The following is a 19,471-nucleotide window of genomic DNA, read 5'->3' as shown; positions in this document are numbered from 1 at the left end:
ACTTCCACGTTTTGCCACTCTTCCCATCTCTCTGCAAGCCCTTCTCCTTCTAACATCCTTACAACTTCCGACATCACTGGTCGGTCTTCAGGTGAACCTTGTGTACAAAGCAAAGCCACTTGTATCATCATCTCTACTTCTTCTTTTATATACTCTCCATCCAAATTCTTATCTACAATTGCTCCCAATCTCTTCTCTCTTTCCAGTTTCTTCACCTGTCCAATTCAAAAAACACCAAAAAAAGATTATGGTATATAAAGCTTGAGAGAAGCTACTTCGATGTGGGATTATTCGATCATACATACGTGGTCAAGTAACAAGACATCATCTTCTTCCTCCAAACGCGAAAAGTCAATTGCGCGTTGTCCTGTAACGAGCTCAAGAAGCATAATTCCATACCCGAAAACATCAGTTCTCTCTGATGACTTCCCTGTGGATAGATATTCTGGTGCAATGTGACCCATCGTTCCTCGAACTTGAGTTGTCACATTAGTCCTTCTAACATCTACTAACTTGGCTAAACCAAAATCACCAACCACTGCTTCAAAATCTTCATCTAGTAACACGTTTGCTGCTTTCACATCACGATGTATGATCTTCGGATTGCAATGCTCGTGAAGATACTCAAAACCACGCGCTGCTCCTAAGGCAATCCGTTTCCTCGTCTCCCAGTCTAAAACCGGGTCGCCAGCTTTAAGCTCTCTGAGACGATGTGCAAGACTTAGATTCTGCATGAAGGGATAAACCAAAAGACGTTCTGTTTGAGTGGTGCAGAAACCGATAAGACGCAGTAGATTCCTATGAACAGCTACACTTATCATCTCCACTTCTCTCTGGAATGCAGCATCTCCACCAGGACTTTCAAAATCCGTTAACCTCTTCACAGCAACTTTGGTGTTATCCGGAAGCACTCCTTTGTAAACTTTCCCAAACCCTCCTTGTCCGAGCACATTCTTTTCGCTGAAGTTATCTGTTGCCAATTGGAGCTCTCTCCATGCAAATCTTTTTAACTGCCCAAATGCAATTCTCCTGTCCACTTCACCTGAAACAATAGTAAAGTTTGAAGATTATAAACTCTTTCTTCCACAAATGTGCATATCAATGCATAAGAAAGGTTTCCCTGTACTTATATTACAGACCTGCAACATCCACAAACACATCACGTCTATATCCTTTATGCCTATCCTTGCAGAACAGAAACAACAAGATTCCAAAGAGAATAACTGTAACTCCGGCAACAACTCCAGCAATAATGCCAGTTTTTGGCTTGCTTGAACCACCTATCACCATAGATTAAATGTTTCAAGCAGATTTAGAATTCTCACACACTTTTGAATCAGTTGAAAACTAAGAAAATGCGGTAAGTAATGTAGTTACCTGAATGGGCAACCTCAGATACACAAGGGTGAGGTTGACGACCACCACAATTCAAGTTGTTTGACGTGAAACTATAGGCGATTAGAACCAGATCAGATTACAGCTAAAGAAATGAAAATTTCAGATTTAACCTAAAGTAGTCAAACATACTTGTATTTTGGGATCTCAAATAGACGTTGAGGAATCTGGCCAGTGAGACTATTGGAATCAAGCAGCCTACAAACGTAGTTTCAAACAATGAAATTAAGACAAAAATACTTCCAACAAAAGATGATAAGCATATACAAGGAGTACAGTAACTTACAGATTTAACAGGTTTGGAAGACCCGTGAGTGACTCCGGAATAGTCCCATTAAGTTTGTTTCTACTCAAGGTCCTGTTTAACCCATACACGGTGAACAAAAACATGAGTGATCCTTATCTATGTATGTTTTAAAACATGTCCAAGATTTAACAGCGTTAGGAGGCAGAACTACTTACAAGAACTGAAGTTTCTTGAGATTACCAATAGAGGACGGTATACGACCAGTTAGCTCATTGTCCTCCAAATCCAAACTGGTCAAGCTAGTCAGATTTCCAAAGTCTTCTGGTATTTCACCCGTAATTCCATTTCCCTTTAAAGTACTGCATACAAAAACAACGACGAAATGTTCATAACAAAATAAGTTATACTTCTTCTAGGAGATATCATACAAAAAGAGAGGTCAAAATCTAGGACACTCACAGAGTCTTGAGATTTTCTAGTACTCCTAATCTTGAAGACAAGGTTCCANGAACCAGATCAGATTACAGCTAAAGAAATGAAAATTTCAGATTTAACCTAAAGTAGTCAAACATACTTGTATTTTGGGATCTCAAAAAGACGTTGAGGAATCTGGCCAGTGAGACTATTGGAATCAAGCAGCCTACAAACGTAGTTTCAAACAATGAAATTAAGATAAAACACTTCCAACAAAAGATGATAAGAATATACAAGGAGTACAGTAACTTACAGATTTAACAGGTTTGGAAGACCCGTGAGTGACTCCGGAATAGTCCCATTAAGTTTGTTTCTACTCAAGGTCCTGTTTAACCCATACACGGTGAACAAAAACATGAGTGATCCTTATCTATGTATGTTTTAAAACATGTCCAAGATTTAACAGCGTTAGGAGGCAGAACTACTTACAAGAACTGAAGTTTCTTGAGATTACCAATAGAGGACGGTATACGACCAGTTAGCTCATTGTCCTCCAAATCCAAACTGGTCAAGCTAGTCAGATTTCCAAAGTCTTCTGGTATTTCACCCGTAATTCCATTTCCCTTTAAAGTACTGCATACAAAAACAACGACGAAATGTTCATAACAAAATAAGTTATACTTCTTCTAGGAGATATCATACAAAAAGAGAGGTCAAAATCTAGGACACTCACAGAGTCTTGAGATTTTCTAGTACTCCTAATCTTGAAGACAAGGTTCCAGAGAAATTCATGTCTGACAACGTACTGCAAATCACAAATGCCATGAATATAAAATCATCTCCCACACACACTTGGAAAACAACATTTAACTAATTCAGAGTCATCATTAAAACTTACAGAGAAGTAACCAAGTTTTTGTCATCACAGATCACTTGGGACCAAGTGCAAGGATTAACTTGATTCTGGTTCCAGTCACTTAGCTGATTTGGCAATGCACGTAACGAGATCCTCAACGCAAACAGTGCATCCCCTGAATCGGAAAAGCAAAGAATCAGAGAGTTAGTCTCATAAATGTTTAAAGGAACCTGACAAGCTCAGAAATCTACACAAGAAAAGCTAAGAAATGAGAGAACAGAGCCATTAACATANGTAGAGGATGGTTTTGTACTTCGCCCTGGGGTGATGTCCCTACTATGGGTGCTTCCAATCATCGTCGTAGTCTATCTCCTCTTCATGCCGAGATTGAAGCCCTTATGTGGGCTATGCGCTGTATGATTGGAGCGGATAATCAATCTGTTGTTTTCCTCACCGACTGCTCCGATTTAGTGAAGATGGTGTCTTCGCCTTCCGAGTGGCCAGCTTTTACGCCTTATTTGGAGGACATACAGGTGGATAAAGAAGAGTATGCTTCTTTTTTTTTGGTTAATGTCCTTCACTCTCAGATTGGTAAAGCGGATAATTTAGCACGCCGTATTCGCATATTATCGTACTTAGTTACCTGTGTAAATAATATTCCTATGCATTGGTTTGTTTGAGCCAATCTTTTGTACTTTGTTGTCCAAAAAAAATGAAAAAATTGATTAGTGTTGGTCTTCTTAAACCGTCTAATTTAAGAAGAAGAATTGGTCGGAGCCGGTTTTATAAACATGAAAACCACGTGACCCGAATCTTCTTATACCATTTATTTGACCGACTAAACCAAAAAAGAGGAAGAAGAAGATGATATCATTTGTCAACATCAGATAAAAAAAAAAAAAAAAAAAAAAAAAAAAAAAAAACACATTTTTCTTACTTTAACTGGATCTGACACATAACAGAGAGAAGCTGTGAATCAAAAATATTCTAAATTCAACCAAAATTAGCTGAAAAAAAAAAATAAGTCTTTCCGGTATTCAAATTAGGTATAAGGATAAAAGTCCACTATTTTGAAAAGGTTGAGACTTTACATAGGAAAAAAAAGAGTCAAACGGATGCTTGCTTATAACCACGAACATGCTCAATTCCCCCAGAACATGATCAGTGACCAATCTTGTCAAACTTCATAAGAAATCGAAGAAGAGAAGAACCTCGTACCCAAAGAAGTAACTTCCAAAAAAAAAAAGGAAACAATTCTGGCTGCTGGAAAGATTCAGTCCGGGGGAATAGAAACACAAACCAAAGAGAGAACAAAACAGAGAAAAGAAAGGAAAAAAAAAAAAGAGGAAGTGAAAAGCTCTTTGTCTCTTTCGATTTTATTCTTCTGTAGACTTTGTTTGCGTTTGGCAAATCGCAATTATCACTCTCGCTAATGTTTTGGTCCACGGAACTGCTTTTTCTGCGTGCAACTTGTAATTATAAATTAATTTAATTGACTTTGATAATGATGTTTTCGAGTGTCATTATTTAAAACTAATATGCTGATTAATTACGACATTTTTTGTTACGCAGATTTATTTAGCTAATGTGAAGAAAACACCTACTCACCAACACCAAGCCTAATAATAAGAGGCAACGACCAACGTCAAGTCTTCTCTTTTACTGTATTATTTTTGTCTTTAATTGTGTAGTGCTTCCGAGAGATATATAGTAAGGGAATGGTCTTTTCATAAGATTTTTTTTTATTTATGATTTTGTCTTCGCAGACTAATGAAAAAAGGTCATCGAATCATTAAAAATTTAAGGGAAAGCTCAATGAATCAATAAAGCCCTCCATACTATATACAATGAGGAAACATAACTAAAAGACTCACTAGCTAGTCACTTTGTTAGACGGTCCATGGGCTGGCTACAGTCTTGGTTAGGCTCAAAGGTGGAAACCATGACGCAAAACGCAGCCGCGGTGGTTTTAAGAGACTAGTTTAATAAGTAGCACGCCAGAATTAGCATTCAACGGTGATTTATCTCTGACCACAACAACATAATCGCCGATACCGACAGGCGACAGCCAAATTTTACATGTGTTAGTCCATTATTCTCATATACAATAATATATTTAAAATCTTCTAAAACATGATGTATTTTTTTTTTTTGGGCAAACATTTCATTATCATTAAAATTAAAGAGTCTCAACCTCTAATAGAGGAGAAAGTACATCCAAAGCAAAGGAAATGAAGGCAACAAATGCCAAAAAAACACCATCAAAAGATAGTAAAACAAGGGATAGACAAGATACAAATCATAAGAAGAGAACATAAGAGACCAACAAACAAGTACAATCTCAACAGTTTCTTGATAGATCGCATCCATAATAACCCAAAGGGTTACAAACTCTACGACATAGGTAGAGGGGACCATCATCCGGGAGGAGGAACCTTGCGATACCGACGAGTCACGAGCATCCAAACCCCTCCAAACAAGGGGGAATTTCAGGAAGATAAGATGAAGTTCAGCCAAAGAAGCATCAAACCAAGAGCATCCAGTAAAGCAAACTTCTTTAGTTATGAAGTCCTTGCTGAAACCATAAGGAGGAGGAAACAAAGCCTCCAAAGACACTAACATTAAACAGTCAGCAAAAGCTGAACGAGAACAGTCTTGAACAACAATCCCCGCGTCTACTTCAAGCAGAACGGTTAACACAATAATCCCTGTAACACTACCACTAAACACAAGTGAAGTATATGGGAGGATAAAAGGCTCCATTAAGGAGATATGAGAGCTACTAAAGCCCCGATAAACCAGGTGAACTGGTCGGTTGTCTAAACTCAAAGGCCTTTGTCCAAGCTGGCACAAGACAAGTTTTAACAAAGCCAAATCGAGATAGAATCCGCATACTGCGGTAAATGATCGCATCAAAGTAATAAGGGTGCTGAAAAACAGCATTAGAGCCACATCCGAATTCCACAAAACCAGAGCCACAAACCTTCCCATCTTAGAAGAGTTAGAGGAAGAGTGAGAGCATACCTGGGGGAATATCGGGGGAGGTAAGGTGAGGGCAACCCAACTTGCAAAGGGAGGCTCAATGGGAAGCATCAATGGTCGGAAGGAGAAGGGGCTTCGCCGGCGTCAGAAGCTAGGTATGGCGGAGGAGAGAAGGATGTTGAGCGAATCACTTGCTCTGAAGGAAGTGAGATTCAGCGGCTGGACAAGAGATTCACCAAAGGAAGAATAGATCTGAGGGTCCGGTGGGTCTGGTGGTTCCGGTGGCGTCAGCGGAGATGGAGGCTCTGGCGGTGGTGCACGAGGGGGCTTCAGGACGAGGAAGGCGACCGAAGACATCGGTAAGTGACGAGAATGGCTCGAAGTCGACAGAATCAAGGAAATCATCTCCTATGAAAAACCTTGCCAGAAAACGGTAAAGAAAATCCATCAAAGAGAGAACACACGTTAGCAAACACGAGTCAGGAGAGGAGATTAACGGAGAAGCATCGCCGGAAGAAACAAACCATTTCGTTGAAGGAGCGGTGCCTTGGGTTTTGTGCCGGAGAGAAAGACTTTAGGGCAAACATGATGTATTTTAGTTGTATAAAATTTCCTTATTTAAAAGTCCGTAGGTTGTCAAATCTATCAAACACACAACTGACGATATATTTAGTCGAACCCAATGAAACTCGAAGTATGAACAAATACGACCTCTTTCTATTTCAATGAGCTCGACATGTGTCTTTGTCACAACATAATACGTAACTTGATAAAAAGCACTCGACATATATCATTGTCATAACATACGTAACGAATATGAACTTTATCCAAAAATATAATAACGTCATATAAACTATTCTCAAATCAAGCAAGAACTCACAACTGACAAGACACCAAAAAAAAACGTCGATCGAGACTTATGGAGAGAAAGCATCACTTCGTGTTAGTTCACAACGCTTTTCACGGAGCATGGATCTGGTACAAGCTCAAGCCTCTCCTTGAGTCCGCCGGCCACCGTGTCACTGCTGTCGAACTCTCCGCCTCCGGTATCGACCCACGACCAATCCAGGCCGTTAACACCTTCGACGAATACTCCAAACCGTTGATCGAAACCCTCAAATCTCTTCCAGAGAATGAACGGGTGATTCTAGTTGGATCCAGCTTCGGAGGCATCAACATTGCTCTAGCCGCCGACATATTTCCTGCGAAAATCAAGGTTCTTGTGTTCCTCAACGCCTTCTTGCCCGACACAACCCACTTGCCCTCTCACGTTCTTGATAAGGTTTACAAAAAAATATATTTTGTGATACTAGTACTTTTTATAATTCTACCTAGCTACTAATTCAATACCATGCAAATTATTTTTCCACTTAATTGATTATAACAAAGTATATGGAGCTGCCTGGAGGTTTGGAAGATTGTGAGTTTTCTTCTCATCAAACAAGGAATGGGACAATGGGTTTAATGAAGATGGGACCAAAATTCATGAAGACTCGTCTTTACCAAAACTGTCCTATCGAGGTACGATTCCGACTAAACTCAAATTTTGTTACGCCAAAACAACAAATAAAATCTACATTCAAACTTAATTTAGTCCCGGTCTCCCAGCCAGATGTAGCTAGAGATACAATGTGCTAGGAGTTGAAACTATAAGTTATAGATGGTTAATGTGAAGGATTACGAGCTGGCAAAAATGTTGCATAGACAAGGGTCATTTTTCCAAGAGGATCTATCAAAGCAAGAAAAGTTTAGCGAGGAAGGTTACGGTTCGGTGCAACGAGTTTACGTAATGAGTAGTGAAGACAAAGCCATTCCTTGCGATTTCATTCGTTGGATGATTGATAATTTCAACGTCTCCAAAGTCTACGAGATCGACGGAGGAGATCACATGCTGATGCTCTCCAAACCTCAACAACTCTTAAACACTCTCTCTGCTATTGCTGCCGATTACATGTAATAATAGTATAATACTAAACTAAAAAGTCCGATTAAAAAACTCACTGTTGGTTACATTAATAAAAATAAAATATTTCAATAAAACAAACCACTTCAAGTTTAAAATCACTGTGAAGATTAAAATAGGTATTTTTGTTTCATTATTAACCGATACACAGTTGTTTTTTTGGGCTCAACATCAACTCTTCATTTACCCATTCGTACACAATCTTGGTCAAAACGTTTTTGATACACATAGTTGTTTTGTTAATTGATAAGTACATAATTATTTTTGATACACATAAGTACAAAGAAGCAAACTTAAAAAAAGTAATGTAAATAATTGTACGAAGTTAAGCTTTACTTAGATAAAGGGTCTACAGAGGATTCACGAGAAGGAGACTCAAACAGTGACGTGTAGGGCAGTGAAGCAGGTGAGACAAAATTGATTAATCAATTTTGACAGTGTATTGTTCCATTCAAATCAAATCTAAATTCAGTACTTTCCAAAATTAATTTAAATGAAATTGTGAAGTAATTTGGTTATAAATAATTACAAGCCTAAATGGTTCGGTTCTGTCAGTAATAATAATAACAAAAAAAAAAAAAACTGTAAAAAAGCTGATGAAATAAATTGTGAACATGCAAACGTTAAGGAATCAAAAGAAAGATTAAATCAATGTTGAAAGAAATGAATGACGCAAGTAAAGTAGTTACACAGGCTAGTAGTAGTATTTGTCTCTCCAAAAAATATAATTTCAAAATAATCATAGAGTTTTTGATTATTTACAAATTGAGCCGTACATTTACAAAGAATCCAAAGAACACACACACCTCTGCTCCCAAAAATCCAAAATTATCAATTATAGAAACTTCTTTTTTAGAAAGAACAAAAAGAGAAAGTAAACAGAGTAGGGGTGGGAGAGATCACAAACCAGAGAGATGAATTTTTAAGGATTATAAAAGTGGCCATTGCAATGACATTTCCATCCCATAGGTTTGTAATTAGAGTACTTATCAAGAACGGTGGTTAGAGACGAAGGAGGAGGTCGTACGAATCCACCGGAAAACGGGTTAACTCGTGTGAACCGGGAGCGAGTAGGGAGAGTGGGTACTTGAACAGCCATGCAAGGATGGCAGTTGTTGCATCTGTTGTGGCAGCTTGGTGGTGTAGATCCTAATCTTGCTTTATCTTCAATCAAAGCTACCTGAAAATATATCAAAAAAGCAAAAAAAAAAAAAAACGCTTTAGATCAAATCAAACGAGAAAGATTGTTTGGTTTGGGGAATTGAGTTGAGAGAAAGATGAGTTTGATTACTTGAGGAGGATCCGGAGGTTGGACGGGTTGAAGAAAAGATGAGACTTGTGGAGTGATGAGAAGAACAAAGAGAAAGAGAATAAGAAGAGAGGAAGTTTTGTAAATAGCAAACATTTTTTTTTTAATTTGAATTCAAGAATTACCATACAAGAGGAAACTTCATGTGGGTCTATTGAAATTTCAAGACTTTGTTTTTGTTTTTAAAATAAAAACAGAGAGAGAAGGAAGTGAGAGATGAAGTAGAAGGGAAGAGTTTGGGATCAGAAGTTAAATGAGTGAGTTAAGGGGAGAGAGAGAGAGATAAGGGGAGAGAAGGAGGAGGGTAAAATAGTAATAGGAAAAGGAGAGTGAAAGGAACAAGACAGAGTGGGAGAGACAGAATAGGAGGATACATATCAGAGAGGAGAGGACTCAGAAAGAGTAGCCTTCTTTCTATGTGTCACTTCAAATCTTTCTTCTCTTTTCTTTTCATTTATTCTTTTTTTTTTTTTCTCATTTCTTTTTGTTTTTGGATACCTATTTGCATTGTTCATTATAGTTTTCTGACCAGTTCTTTTTTAGATCTTTGTATTGATACAAAACATGCACTATTTTGTACTTTGAATTTTTGTTAATGTTGGTTATTAGAACTACGAAACATTATCGCGTAGCAACATGCCAACATGCTTGATAATACCAAAGATGTTTGGACTTATATATATGCTTCTTTTTTGGTATACACTTAAATGCTTCGTGGTTCCAAACCTCATTACTAAAGCTAGCTTTCCCAATAATCCAATTGTTTGAGTGGAATGTTCAATGGTTATTAAAAAAGAGAGTTGAATGACATATTTATTCACAGGTAAGTATCTAGTTTACTGACACATCAAATTGGGGTTTCCTTTTAACATGAGAAAATAGTAAACGAATAGGGAAAATGGGGTTTCCTTTTATCATCAGAAAATAGTAAAACGAATAGAGAAATTACTGAGTAGTAATAGTAGTAAACATCACAAGTTTGACTGAGGTTTGATTATTGAACAAAATGAGAAAAAGAGGTAAAGATCTTACCAAGAGCAATAAATGAAGACGAAGAAGTAGAAGGTTGCCACATTTTTGACTGCATTCAATTAAATAAGTTGAACAAATCTTACAATGTAATTAAATGTGAGAGAGAGCATCTGTGCCCTTTCTTGGAGTATTATATAATCCCATGTCTCTTTCTGCTGCTGTTTTCCAACAATTTTTTTCGCAGTATCGTTTTCTCCTTCTTTTAATACATTTTACTATTCGTATATCTAGTACTTTATGTGACATTTTTATCATTTTTAGAAAATATTAGTTCTTCTGAAAGTAATGATTCTTTTATACTTCTTTTTTGGTTTGAATAAAAAAGTACAGTACAAGTAACCACTAGAATTATTACTTTTTAAAAAAAAATTAGCTGAGTGTTTTGAATAGACACGATAATTGAAAGGAGTAGTACAATTTTGGAATGGTCCATGGACCATTAGATGAATCATTAAACACTGGAGAATTTTGGTTACAATTTATTGCCACCATCGACTTTTTGGTATTACCTCTTGAAAATATAAAATGTAATAAACGAGTAAATTTAAACAAGTTAAAAAAAAAACACAAAAAGCTTATTTGATCAGAGAAAAAACAGAGAATATTTTTAAACCCGTGAAATTTGGCCATATCCTTTTTTTTTTTTGTAAAAAGAATTAAAATATCAATCAAATCAATATATATAAAGTTGAAACAAGAGATTGGAAAATAAACAATACACGAAAGGAAGGCTGTGAAACTAACGTTCCGTGGAACCGCGTGATTCGATCAGTGACTATCCTTTTCCACGTTACCTGATTTGTCGCATTTCATTTATTTTTCCTTATAACATTATTATTTCAGAAAATAAATTGAAGTTATAAAAATATATATATAAATCTTCAGAAAGAGAAGACTTTCACACTTTCACAGTAAGACAACGAGACCGCCGGAGAAATACCAAAAAAAAAAAAAAAAACTGAAAATGTTTTTATTACATGATCCAATAATAAAAGAGTCAAGGGCTTTTGTCTCCTTTTGATACTTTCGGTCACAACTCGTCTACCCTATTTGTACTTTAGACGGTTCAGATGTAGTCAGAAAAGATCCTACTACGGCCTAATAATGTTTTCGTCACTTATTCCTTGTCTCGGTCAAGGATACAATTAAAAAATTTCCCGGTTTACTCCGGTGTACAACCTTAACTTAAATCCCGGTTTTATTACAACTGTCTTCTTCTTTTTTGGGTTTTACCGTTGAGCAGCAGCTCGGTATGCTTCTTCGTCGGAGATAACCGCCGGTATGTTCCATGTTCCCAGCGAATGACCAGATGTTTTCCCACCTGATTCAAAACTCCTTTTTGATTAAAGTCTAAACAAGAACCATAACAACGAATTTGAAAAGATATTGTAACTAACTTTTGGTACCTTCTTTAGTAGCTTCTTCACATCTTCTTTGGTACTTTGAAGACAAATGTGGATCCAAGGATTTCTTTATCTCTTCATACTTCTCTTCAGCTTCTGATATCCGCTTCGCCTGTGAGAACAAACCAATGAGTTTTTGATACAGTTTTCAGACGGAAACGTTTGATTGATTGCAGTAGTTAACGTTTCTTTTAACCAGTTCAGTGGGGGCATTCGATGAGCCGAACATTCCCACAAACATACGTAATACATTGAAATTGTTCTCAAGCACATCGTCCTACAAGAAAACCAGATCGAGTCTCATCAGTAGAGATCGTGATGACGTTAGGGAGTTCTTACAAGGGTTTCCTGACCTCGTAATCGAACCTGCAAAAGTGAAGTTGAAAACCACTCAGATTCTGAAAGATTTCAAGCTTTGTGTTTGTGGTATAAATGGAGAGGTTTTAAACTTACAGATCATCTGCTACTTCCACCAGGAATTCTGATATTGACAAGAAGTCCATATGCAACTCATTCACCTTTTCCAAAGAAAGAAGAGAAGACATATATCATATACAATTCCAATGCATCAGATACTAAAAGTGGAATTAGATTGAGTATGACTTCACATTAAAAAGAAAACAACGCACGTCATCAATGTACTACCTCTTCTCCTCTCAGCTTGTATAGTAGAAGATTCAACACCCGGTAATCAAAAGACTTCAAATTAATTGCTCACATCACATCTTCTAAACAAATCTGTCAAGATACAGATGGAAACCATGAGCAAAATGAATTGCTAAAAACAAACAGCACATTGTTTGACAACAATATAAAGTATAAACTGAAGCAGACACCTTGTCTTTGTTTGAAAGAGCATGACAAAGCTTTCTTTCTAACCCCCAATACTCTTCACCTGACTTAAACTCTTGATGTATTCTAATTCATGCAACAAATTAACAACGATTAGTGTCTATGTTTGTCCCTTTCCTAATAAAACAGTAAGAAGAAAAGGAGAAGTTGAAGCAAGGAAATACCTTTGTGTCAAAAGACCCTCACGTTCAAGCAGATCTTCAAGAGGCTTCAGTGGATCCGCTTCAAACAAAGCTCGTGATTCAGCATTCCATCCATATTCACTGACTATCTTCTCATTAAGAACATCAATCTACAGAAACAAACAAAGATCTGAATTTCTTAGATTCAGCTTACATTTTCATTGTTGCAGTTGCACGTTAACTTAACAAAGAAAACAACAGAAGTGAACAAATTATAACCTGATATATGTAACTCTCTGTGAATGAAAGCACGGGTAAATATCTGAATATTGACTGTGGTTCGTTAATATCCAACCGATGGAACATGAAATAAGACCTGGACTGCAACAGGATATGTGACAGTTACTAACACAAAAAAATTCAGAAATCATGAGACAGAACAGTTGCATAATTCACAAAGCAAGTTCATTCTTCCTAATTCGTATGTCTACACAACCTGATCCTGTTATCTTTGATTAGCTAACTCAACCAGTCAAGACAGAGAATAGCGACGCATTTGTGTAAGAAGCAAAAACTTACGAAATCCTCAAGTGTAGAGTTTGCTCTTTTCATTGCATCTAGCCCAACCATTGCCACGACATCTTGGTGCTTCTGTGATGTGTGAGGATCAACATTGTCCATGCCACTCCTCTTCACATAACTCTTTTGGGACTCTGCTGCATCGAAATACAATAATCACCCAAAGGTTCACACTAAGAATACCATATTAGAGCGATTTGACATGTGTTTGGGACATCATTATCTCAACTAAAACGAAAGATTATAACTACAAAAAGGGGATTGAGTACTAAAACCTGAGCTTGTTTTGACTACTGGTTCAGCTTCATCGTCAAGCTCAAGTGACTTGGATATCTCTTCTAGGAAAGGTCCTGAGATCTAAACGTAATGAAAGCAGCACACTTTGAAAGAGGTGGTATAATCTTAGGGTTCATTGAAAAGAGCAAGAAAAAAAACTAACTTTAGGTAGGAATTCAGAGACCAGAGCCAGTTTCGAATCTATATCGAGTTCGTCGCATGGTTGTACCTTGAAAGAAGAATGAAAACATTAAAGATTCTTTTCAGCGAGGAGAAACCTAAGAGTGTAAAAAACTCCAAAAGACTTGGGACTTTTATATCGTTTACCAGGAAAAGGACGAGATTGGAGAGGAAGCGAGAAGAAGAAGAAGCTGAATCGGAAGAAGAAGAAAGCAAACCGTGAGAAGTAATGGCTGATACAACACTCTGAGTCTTCTCCAGTCGCTTTAGCTCTTCCATTAAAAAAATTTAGACTTTTACAAAATCGATTCGGACTTTAATTACTCGTCTCGTGCAAATCCTTGTTTTGTATAACAAATTCAACTTTCAATTTTAAATTAAAATTAAAAATCTAATTTTTTTTTTTTTTTTTTTGGTTGGTGTTTCCCGGTTCCTAGTTGGAATGGGAGTAACATAAAGCAAATCATATATATATATATATATATTGACACCTCTCCTCAATTCTTCAATCATTCAAGATTTCAGACAGAGACAGAGACAAGTATGGAAGAGTTGTTGATACCACACGATGTGATAGAGCATCATATTATGAAGAGGCTTGATGTTAAAACCCTCCTCAAGTTCAAGTCTGTATCCAAGCAATGGAGATCTACCACCCGAACCCCCTCTTTCAAAGAAAAGCAGTTGATCCACCATGGTAGCCAAAGCCAACCAAGAGATCCACTTGTGCTTTTGGTGTCCTTATATGCTCCTTCTGCTCACCAGCCAGATCCAAGATTTGAAGCTATGAGAACGTTGGTGGTGCAGTCATCACTTTCTGTTCAGATCCCTACTCCTTGGGAGGACAAGACATACGACGTTTGCAATACTAGTTGTGATGGTCTGATCTGCCTCTACGAGTTCTTTAGACTACCCAGTATCGTCGTCAATCCCACCACTCGCTGGCATCGAACTATCCCTAGATGCAACTATCAACTAGTCGCTGCCGAGAACAGAGAGAGAGACGAGTGGTTTGAAGTCCCATACCCTTCTCCTGGATTTGGTAAAGACAAATCCAGTGGCACATACAAGCATGTTTGGTTGTATAACTCCGCTGAGTTAGGCCTTAACGACCAGGCTACTACTTGTGAAGTTTTTGATTTCGGCGCCACAAACGCTTGGAGGTACCTTGTCCCTTCGTCCCCTCATCTGATTCTTCACACCCAAGCTCCTGTTTACGTAGATGGGTCTCTTCATTGGTTCACTGCCTTCTCGCAAGAGGGCGAAACTATGGTTTTGTCTATGGATCTCCACACCGAAACTTTCCAAGTCGTGACTAAAGCTCCCTTTCTCCATGTCTCTGATGAATTCAAGATCGTCATGTGCAACCTCAAGGGTCGTTTGTGCGTATCCGAGGAAAAATGGCCCAACCAAGTCATTTGGTCGTTGGATGATTCAGACCACAAGACATGGAAGAAAATGTTTTCCATAGATCTCACTATCACTTCGTCTTTGTTTCCGTGGCACATTAAGGCACTCGCACCTCTAGCTGTTTTGGACAAGGACAAGTTATTGTTCTATAATCGTGAATCTAGGGTTGCATTGGTAACACATGATCCCAAAACCAAATCTTATGATTTTGCTTACACATCTAAACTCGCTGCATGCGGCGGTGTTTGTTATTTCCCGAGTTTAGTCTCTATTTTGTAAACTTGGTTTTCTTCTTTGACATTTTTTTTGTAAACTTGATTATTTGCCTCAAACTATCTTAGTTTCTAAAAAATTATTTGCTCCCTTATTTCCAGCGTCTCCCATTCTCTCTTGTGATGTTTTTCCTCTCAAACTATCTTTTCCTCTGATACCAGATAAAGGAAATCAGAACAGTTTACTTGCTTGAATAGTCTGAATACTTGGTATATAGAGAATCAAAAGAGAATTCCAGCTTTTATAGAAGCCTTACAATAATTGAAAGAGAAACTGCAGGAATAAAAAACGGAAACAGACTCTAACAGAGTTTACTTATTCAAATTCGCTTGACTTATTCATCTTCAGACTTTGTCAAACCCAACATTTATAACAACTGTCTTTTTTTTTTTTTTTCACCGTTGAGCAGCAGCTCGGTATGCTTCTTCGTCGGAGATAACCGCCGGTATATTCCATGTTCCCACCGAATTACCAGATATTTTCCCACCTGATCAAACTCGTTTTCGATGAAAGTCTAAATTACAAGAACCATGACAACGAATTTGAAAAGATATTGTATCTAACTTTTGGTACCTGCTTTAGTAGATTCTTCACAGCTTCTTTGGTACTTTGAAGACAAATGTGGATCCAAGGATTTCTTTATCTCTTCATACTTCACTTCAGCTTCTGATATCTGCTTCGCCTGTGAGAACAAACCAATGAGCTTTTGATACATTTTTCAGAGAGAAACGTTGATTGATTGCAGTATCTAATGTTTCTTTTTACCAGTTCAGTGGGGGCATTCGATGCGCCGAACATTCCCACAAACATACATAATACATTGAAATTGTTCTCAAGCACATCGTCCTACAAGAAAACCAGATCGAGTCTCATCAGTAAAGATCATATGCTGACAGACACATGCATGGAGGAGTTCTTAGAAGGTTTCCTAACCTCGTAATCGAACCTGCGAAAGTAAAAGTTGGAAAACCACTCAGATTCTGAAAGATTTCAAGCTTTGTGTTTGTGGAATATATGGAGAGGTTTAAACTTACAGATCATCTGCTATTTCCACCAGGAATTCTGATACTGACGAGAAGTCCATATGCAACTCATTCACCTTTTCCAAAGTTCCAAAGAAAGAAGAGAAGACATATATTAAATACAATTTCAATCTATATGCATCAGACACTACAAGTGGAATTCTTAGATTGATTATGACTTCACATTAAAACAAAAAAAAAACAAGGCACGTCAATGTAATACCTCTTCTCCTCTCAACTTGTATAGTAGAAGACTCAACACCCGGTAATCAAAAGACTTTAAATGAATTGCTCTCATCACATCTTCTAGACAAATCTAAAAAGAAACAGATGGAAACCATGAGCAAAATGTATTGCAAAAAAAACAAACATCACATTGTTTGACAACAATATAAACTGAAGCAGACACCTTGTCTTTGTTTGAAAGAGCATGACAAAGCTCTCTTTCTAAAGCCCAATACTCTTCACCTGACTTAAACTCTTGTTGTATTCTAATTCATGCAACAAATTAACAACGATTAGTGTCTATGTTTGTCCCTTTCCTAATAAAACAGTAAGAAGAAAAGGAGAAGTTGAAGCAAGGAAATACCTTTGTGTCAAAAGACCCTCACGTTCAAGCAGATCTTCAAGAGGCTTCAGTGGATCCGCTTCAAACAAAGCTCGTGATTCAGCATTCCATCCATATTCACTATCTTCTCATTAAGAACATCAATCTACAGAAACAAACAAAGATCTGAATTTCTTAGATTCAGCTTACATTTTCATTGTTGCAGTTGCACGTTAACTTAACAAAGAAAACAACAGAAGTGAACAAATTATAACCTGATATATGTAACTCTCTGTGAATGAAAGCACGGGTAAATATCTGAATATTGACTGTGGTTCGTTAATATCCAACCGATGGAACAGGAAATAAGACCTGAACTGCAACAGGATGTATATGACAGTTACTAACACAACAAAATTCAGAAAGCATGAGACAGAACACTTGCATGATTCACGAAACAAGTTCATTCTTCCTAATTTATATGATATCTACACAACTCAACCAGTCAAGACAGAGAACAGCAATGCATTTGTGTAAGAAGAAAAAACTTACGAAATCCTCAAGTGTAGAGTTTGCTCTTTTCATTGCATCTAGCCCGACCATTGCCACGACATCTTGGTGTTTCTGTGATGTGTGAGGATCAACATTGTCCATGCCACTCCTCTTCACATTACTCTTTTGGGGCTCTGCTGCATCGAAATACAATAATCACCCAAAGTTCACATTAAGAATACCATATTACAGCGATTTGACATGTGTTTGGGACATCATTATCTCAACTAAAACGAAAGATAATAACTACAAAAGGGGGATTAAGTAGTAAAACCTGAGCTTGTTTTGACTGGTTTAGCTTCATCAAGTGACTTGGATATCTCTTCTAGGACTGAGATCTACACGTAAGGAAAGCAGCACACTTTGAAAGAGGTGATATAATCTTAGGGTTCATTGAAAACGGCAAGAAAAAAAAACTAACTTTAGGTAGGAATAGTTTCAATCGATCAAAAAGGAAATACTCAGATTTGTCAAGTTTCTTTCTTTAACACAATAGCAACTAGAGAATGTGACCAATCAAGTCAGCAAAATTAAAACAATAACAAAGTCGAAGCAATCAGTTGAAACTTTTATGCAGCTGCTACAAATTAGTATTGCACGAAGAAAGGCCAAGTTAGATTATTAACCTGCGTTTTGTTCTCCGAGCATGATTTAGCAAGAACACGAACTCGGTTCCGGTTTGGTGCAGCTGGAGGAGGTGTACGGAGACGCATCGAAGGGAGTGCTAAGAAGAGATGAGATGATAATGCCGCCATTTTTTTTAAATTTTTTCGGTCTGTAGAGAGACACCCAAAACCCGTATCTATAGGATATATAGGATGTTTTAGATATCTTCGTTTTGTTGCACCTACTTTTAACAATTTTTACAGATTGGTACGCAAGGGCGGACCCACGTTACTGTAAAGTGGGGCAGTTGCCATGGTCAAAATTTTAGAAGTTAGAGCTATTTATATTTATGCACCTGCTAAAAATATATTGAATGTTTCTGTTATTTTACTTTATACTCACCTTTGACTTCTGTGTTAGTAAAAATATATTTCTTGTAATAATATTTATAAGCCAATTTTTCCTTGTAAAGTAATATTTATAAGCCTATTTAGTTGGCACACTAATTCATTGTAATAATATTTGCCACAAGGAATGACTCACTAATTCCTTGTAATAATATTTATAAGCCTATTTAGTTGGCACAAATATATTACAAATTCATATTTTTATTGTATTACAAACAAAAAATTAAATTTGAGATGTGCATAACTCTTCACCTTTCTTTTTTCTCGTTAGACGCAAAATATTATATTCAAATAATTTGTTTCTATGTTATTGTTTTATTTATTACCTGAATCAACTTTAATAGAAATAAAATAAAATTGATGATAATTAGTTTTTTATTTTTATTTCAAATATTTTTGTATTTTTTATCTCGGCAAAACTATGGTAAAGAGTTGATACTATTTATAGTATATTTATAAGATATGATTTTTAAATATTTTATTTAGTTTTTATAATTTAAAATTGGTGCCACCGATAAAAGTATTTTCTAGATCCGCTACTGTTGGTACCTGTACTTTTCAATCTCAAAACGCAAATATGGTTGTTCACTTCACTTCATTTTTAATAAATATGGTCTTTTTCAACTTGCTAGTATAATTCAATTTTAGAAAAAATATGAAATTAGTTTAATAAATGAATTGAATGTAGATGTATATGATAAAGAATCGAAATATATAGAGGGAGGAATATATATATGGTCTCGAGATCTAACAAGTCATGGCCCATGCAGCGTGGGTACTGTCGGTTGCTTTGGTTGTTCAAAGATGTATGTAGTCGCAAACTTGTCTAAATGCAATGACAATCGCTCATTTTTTTCAGATCTATTCGTAAATTTAATTTCAGATCTTCTTATCCAAAGTTTTTGCTTGCAAGTTGCAACAGCGACTCTCATTTTTTTTTCATTTTACAGATCCGCAAAACCAATCAAATTGCCATTAACAAAAAATTCAGATCTATATTTTTCTTATTTCTTCTTCTCTGTACGACACCACCTAACTTGAAAA

The 19,471-nt window shown here is 36.8% G+C and overlaps 6 protein-coding genes and 1 pseudogene across 6 annotated transcripts in view; 2 read left to right on the top strand and 5 right to left on the bottom strand.

Annotated features, from left to right (window-relative positions):
* Window positions 1-3,268, bottom strand: part of LOC104709854 (probable LRR receptor-like serine/threonine-protein kinase At5g10290) — a 4,593-nt gene extending 1,325 nt beyond the window's left edge. Inside the window, exons 1-10 of the mRNA XM_010426405.1 lie at window positions 3,203-3,268; window positions 2,955-3,142; window positions 2,790-2,861; window positions 2,546-2,689; window positions 2,370-2,441; window positions 2,217-2,282; window positions 1,378-1,448; window positions 1,140-1,280; window positions 306-1,042; window positions 3-215 (exon numbers count right to left, since the gene is read on the bottom strand). Of these exons, the coding sequence (XP_010424707.1) occupies window positions 3-215; window positions 306-1,042; window positions 1,140-1,280; window positions 1,378-1,448; window positions 2,217-2,282; window positions 2,370-2,441; window positions 2,546-2,689; window positions 2,790-2,861; window positions 2,955-3,142; window positions 3,203-3,268 (1,770 nt within the window). The remainder of the gene's footprint in view (window positions 1-2; window positions 216-305; window positions 1,043-1,139; window positions 1,281-1,377; window positions 1,449-2,216; window positions 2,283-2,369; window positions 2,442-2,545; window positions 2,690-2,789; window positions 2,862-2,954; window positions 3,143-3,202) is intronic.
* LOC109125980 lies at window positions 5,109-6,473 on the bottom strand. Its single transcript, XM_019228826.1, has one exon. The coding sequence runs from the start codon at window positions 6,003-6,005 to the stop codon at window positions 5,109-5,111; it is 897 nt and encodes a 298-aa protein (XP_019084371.1). The 5' UTR covers window positions 6,006-6,473.
* On the top strand, window positions 6,751-7,929 carry LOC104708070 (alpha-hydroxynitrile lyase). Its single transcript, XM_010424555.2, has 3 exons — window positions 6,751-7,176; window positions 7,284-7,415; window positions 7,570-7,929. The coding sequence occupies exons 1-3, from the start codon at window positions 6,814-6,816 to the stop codon at window positions 7,849-7,851; spliced, it is 777 nt and encodes a 258-aa protein (XP_010422857.1). The 5' UTR covers window positions 6,751-6,813; the 3' UTR covers window positions 7,852-7,929.
* LOC104708069 (EPIDERMAL PATTERNING FACTOR-like protein 1) lies at window positions 8,495-9,563 on the bottom strand. Its single transcript, XM_010424554.1, has 2 exons — window positions 9,149-9,563; window positions 8,495-9,037 (listed from the first exon to the last, which is right to left on the bottom strand). The coding sequence occupies exons 1-2, from the start codon at window positions 9,260-9,262 to the stop codon at window positions 8,780-8,782; spliced, it is 372 nt and encodes a 123-aa protein (XP_010422856.1). The 5' UTR covers window positions 9,263-9,563; the 3' UTR covers window positions 8,495-8,779.
* LOC104708067 lies at window positions 11,185-13,953 on the bottom strand (annotated as a pseudogene).
* LOC104709853 (F-box protein At5g10340-like) lies at window positions 14,053-15,299 on the top strand. Its single transcript, XM_010426404.2, has 2 exons — window positions 14,053-14,058; window positions 14,136-15,299. The coding sequence occupies exons 1-2, from the start codon at window positions 14,053-14,055 to the stop codon at window positions 15,297-15,299; spliced, it is 1,170 nt and encodes a 389-aa protein (XP_010424706.2).
* On the bottom strand, window positions 15,488-18,224 carry LOC104708068. Its single transcript, XM_019228825.1, has 12 exons — window positions 18,041-18,224; window positions 17,689-17,752; window positions 17,415-17,551; window positions 17,128-17,239; window positions 16,905-17,007; window positions 16,725-16,806; window positions 16,539-16,631; window positions 16,328-16,392; window positions 16,227-16,239; window positions 16,059-16,139; window positions 15,867-15,975; window positions 15,488-15,780 (listed from the first exon to the last, which is right to left on the bottom strand). Exons 1-12 carry the CDS (start codon window positions 18,167-18,169, stop codon window positions 15,689-15,691), a joined length of 1,080 nt encoding a protein of 359 aa, XP_019084370.1. The 5' UTR covers window positions 18,170-18,224; the 3' UTR covers window positions 15,488-15,688.

Source organism: Camelina sativa, chromosome 8, assembly GCF_000633955.1.
Source record: "Camelina sativa cultivar DH55 chromosome 8, Cs, whole genome shotgun sequence".
Lineage (NCBI taxonomy): Eukaryota > Viridiplantae > Streptophyta > Magnoliopsida > Brassicales > Brassicaceae > Camelina > Camelina sativa.
Note: the sequence above shows the minus strand (reverse complement) of the source record. Positions and strands in the feature narration are given on the sequence as shown.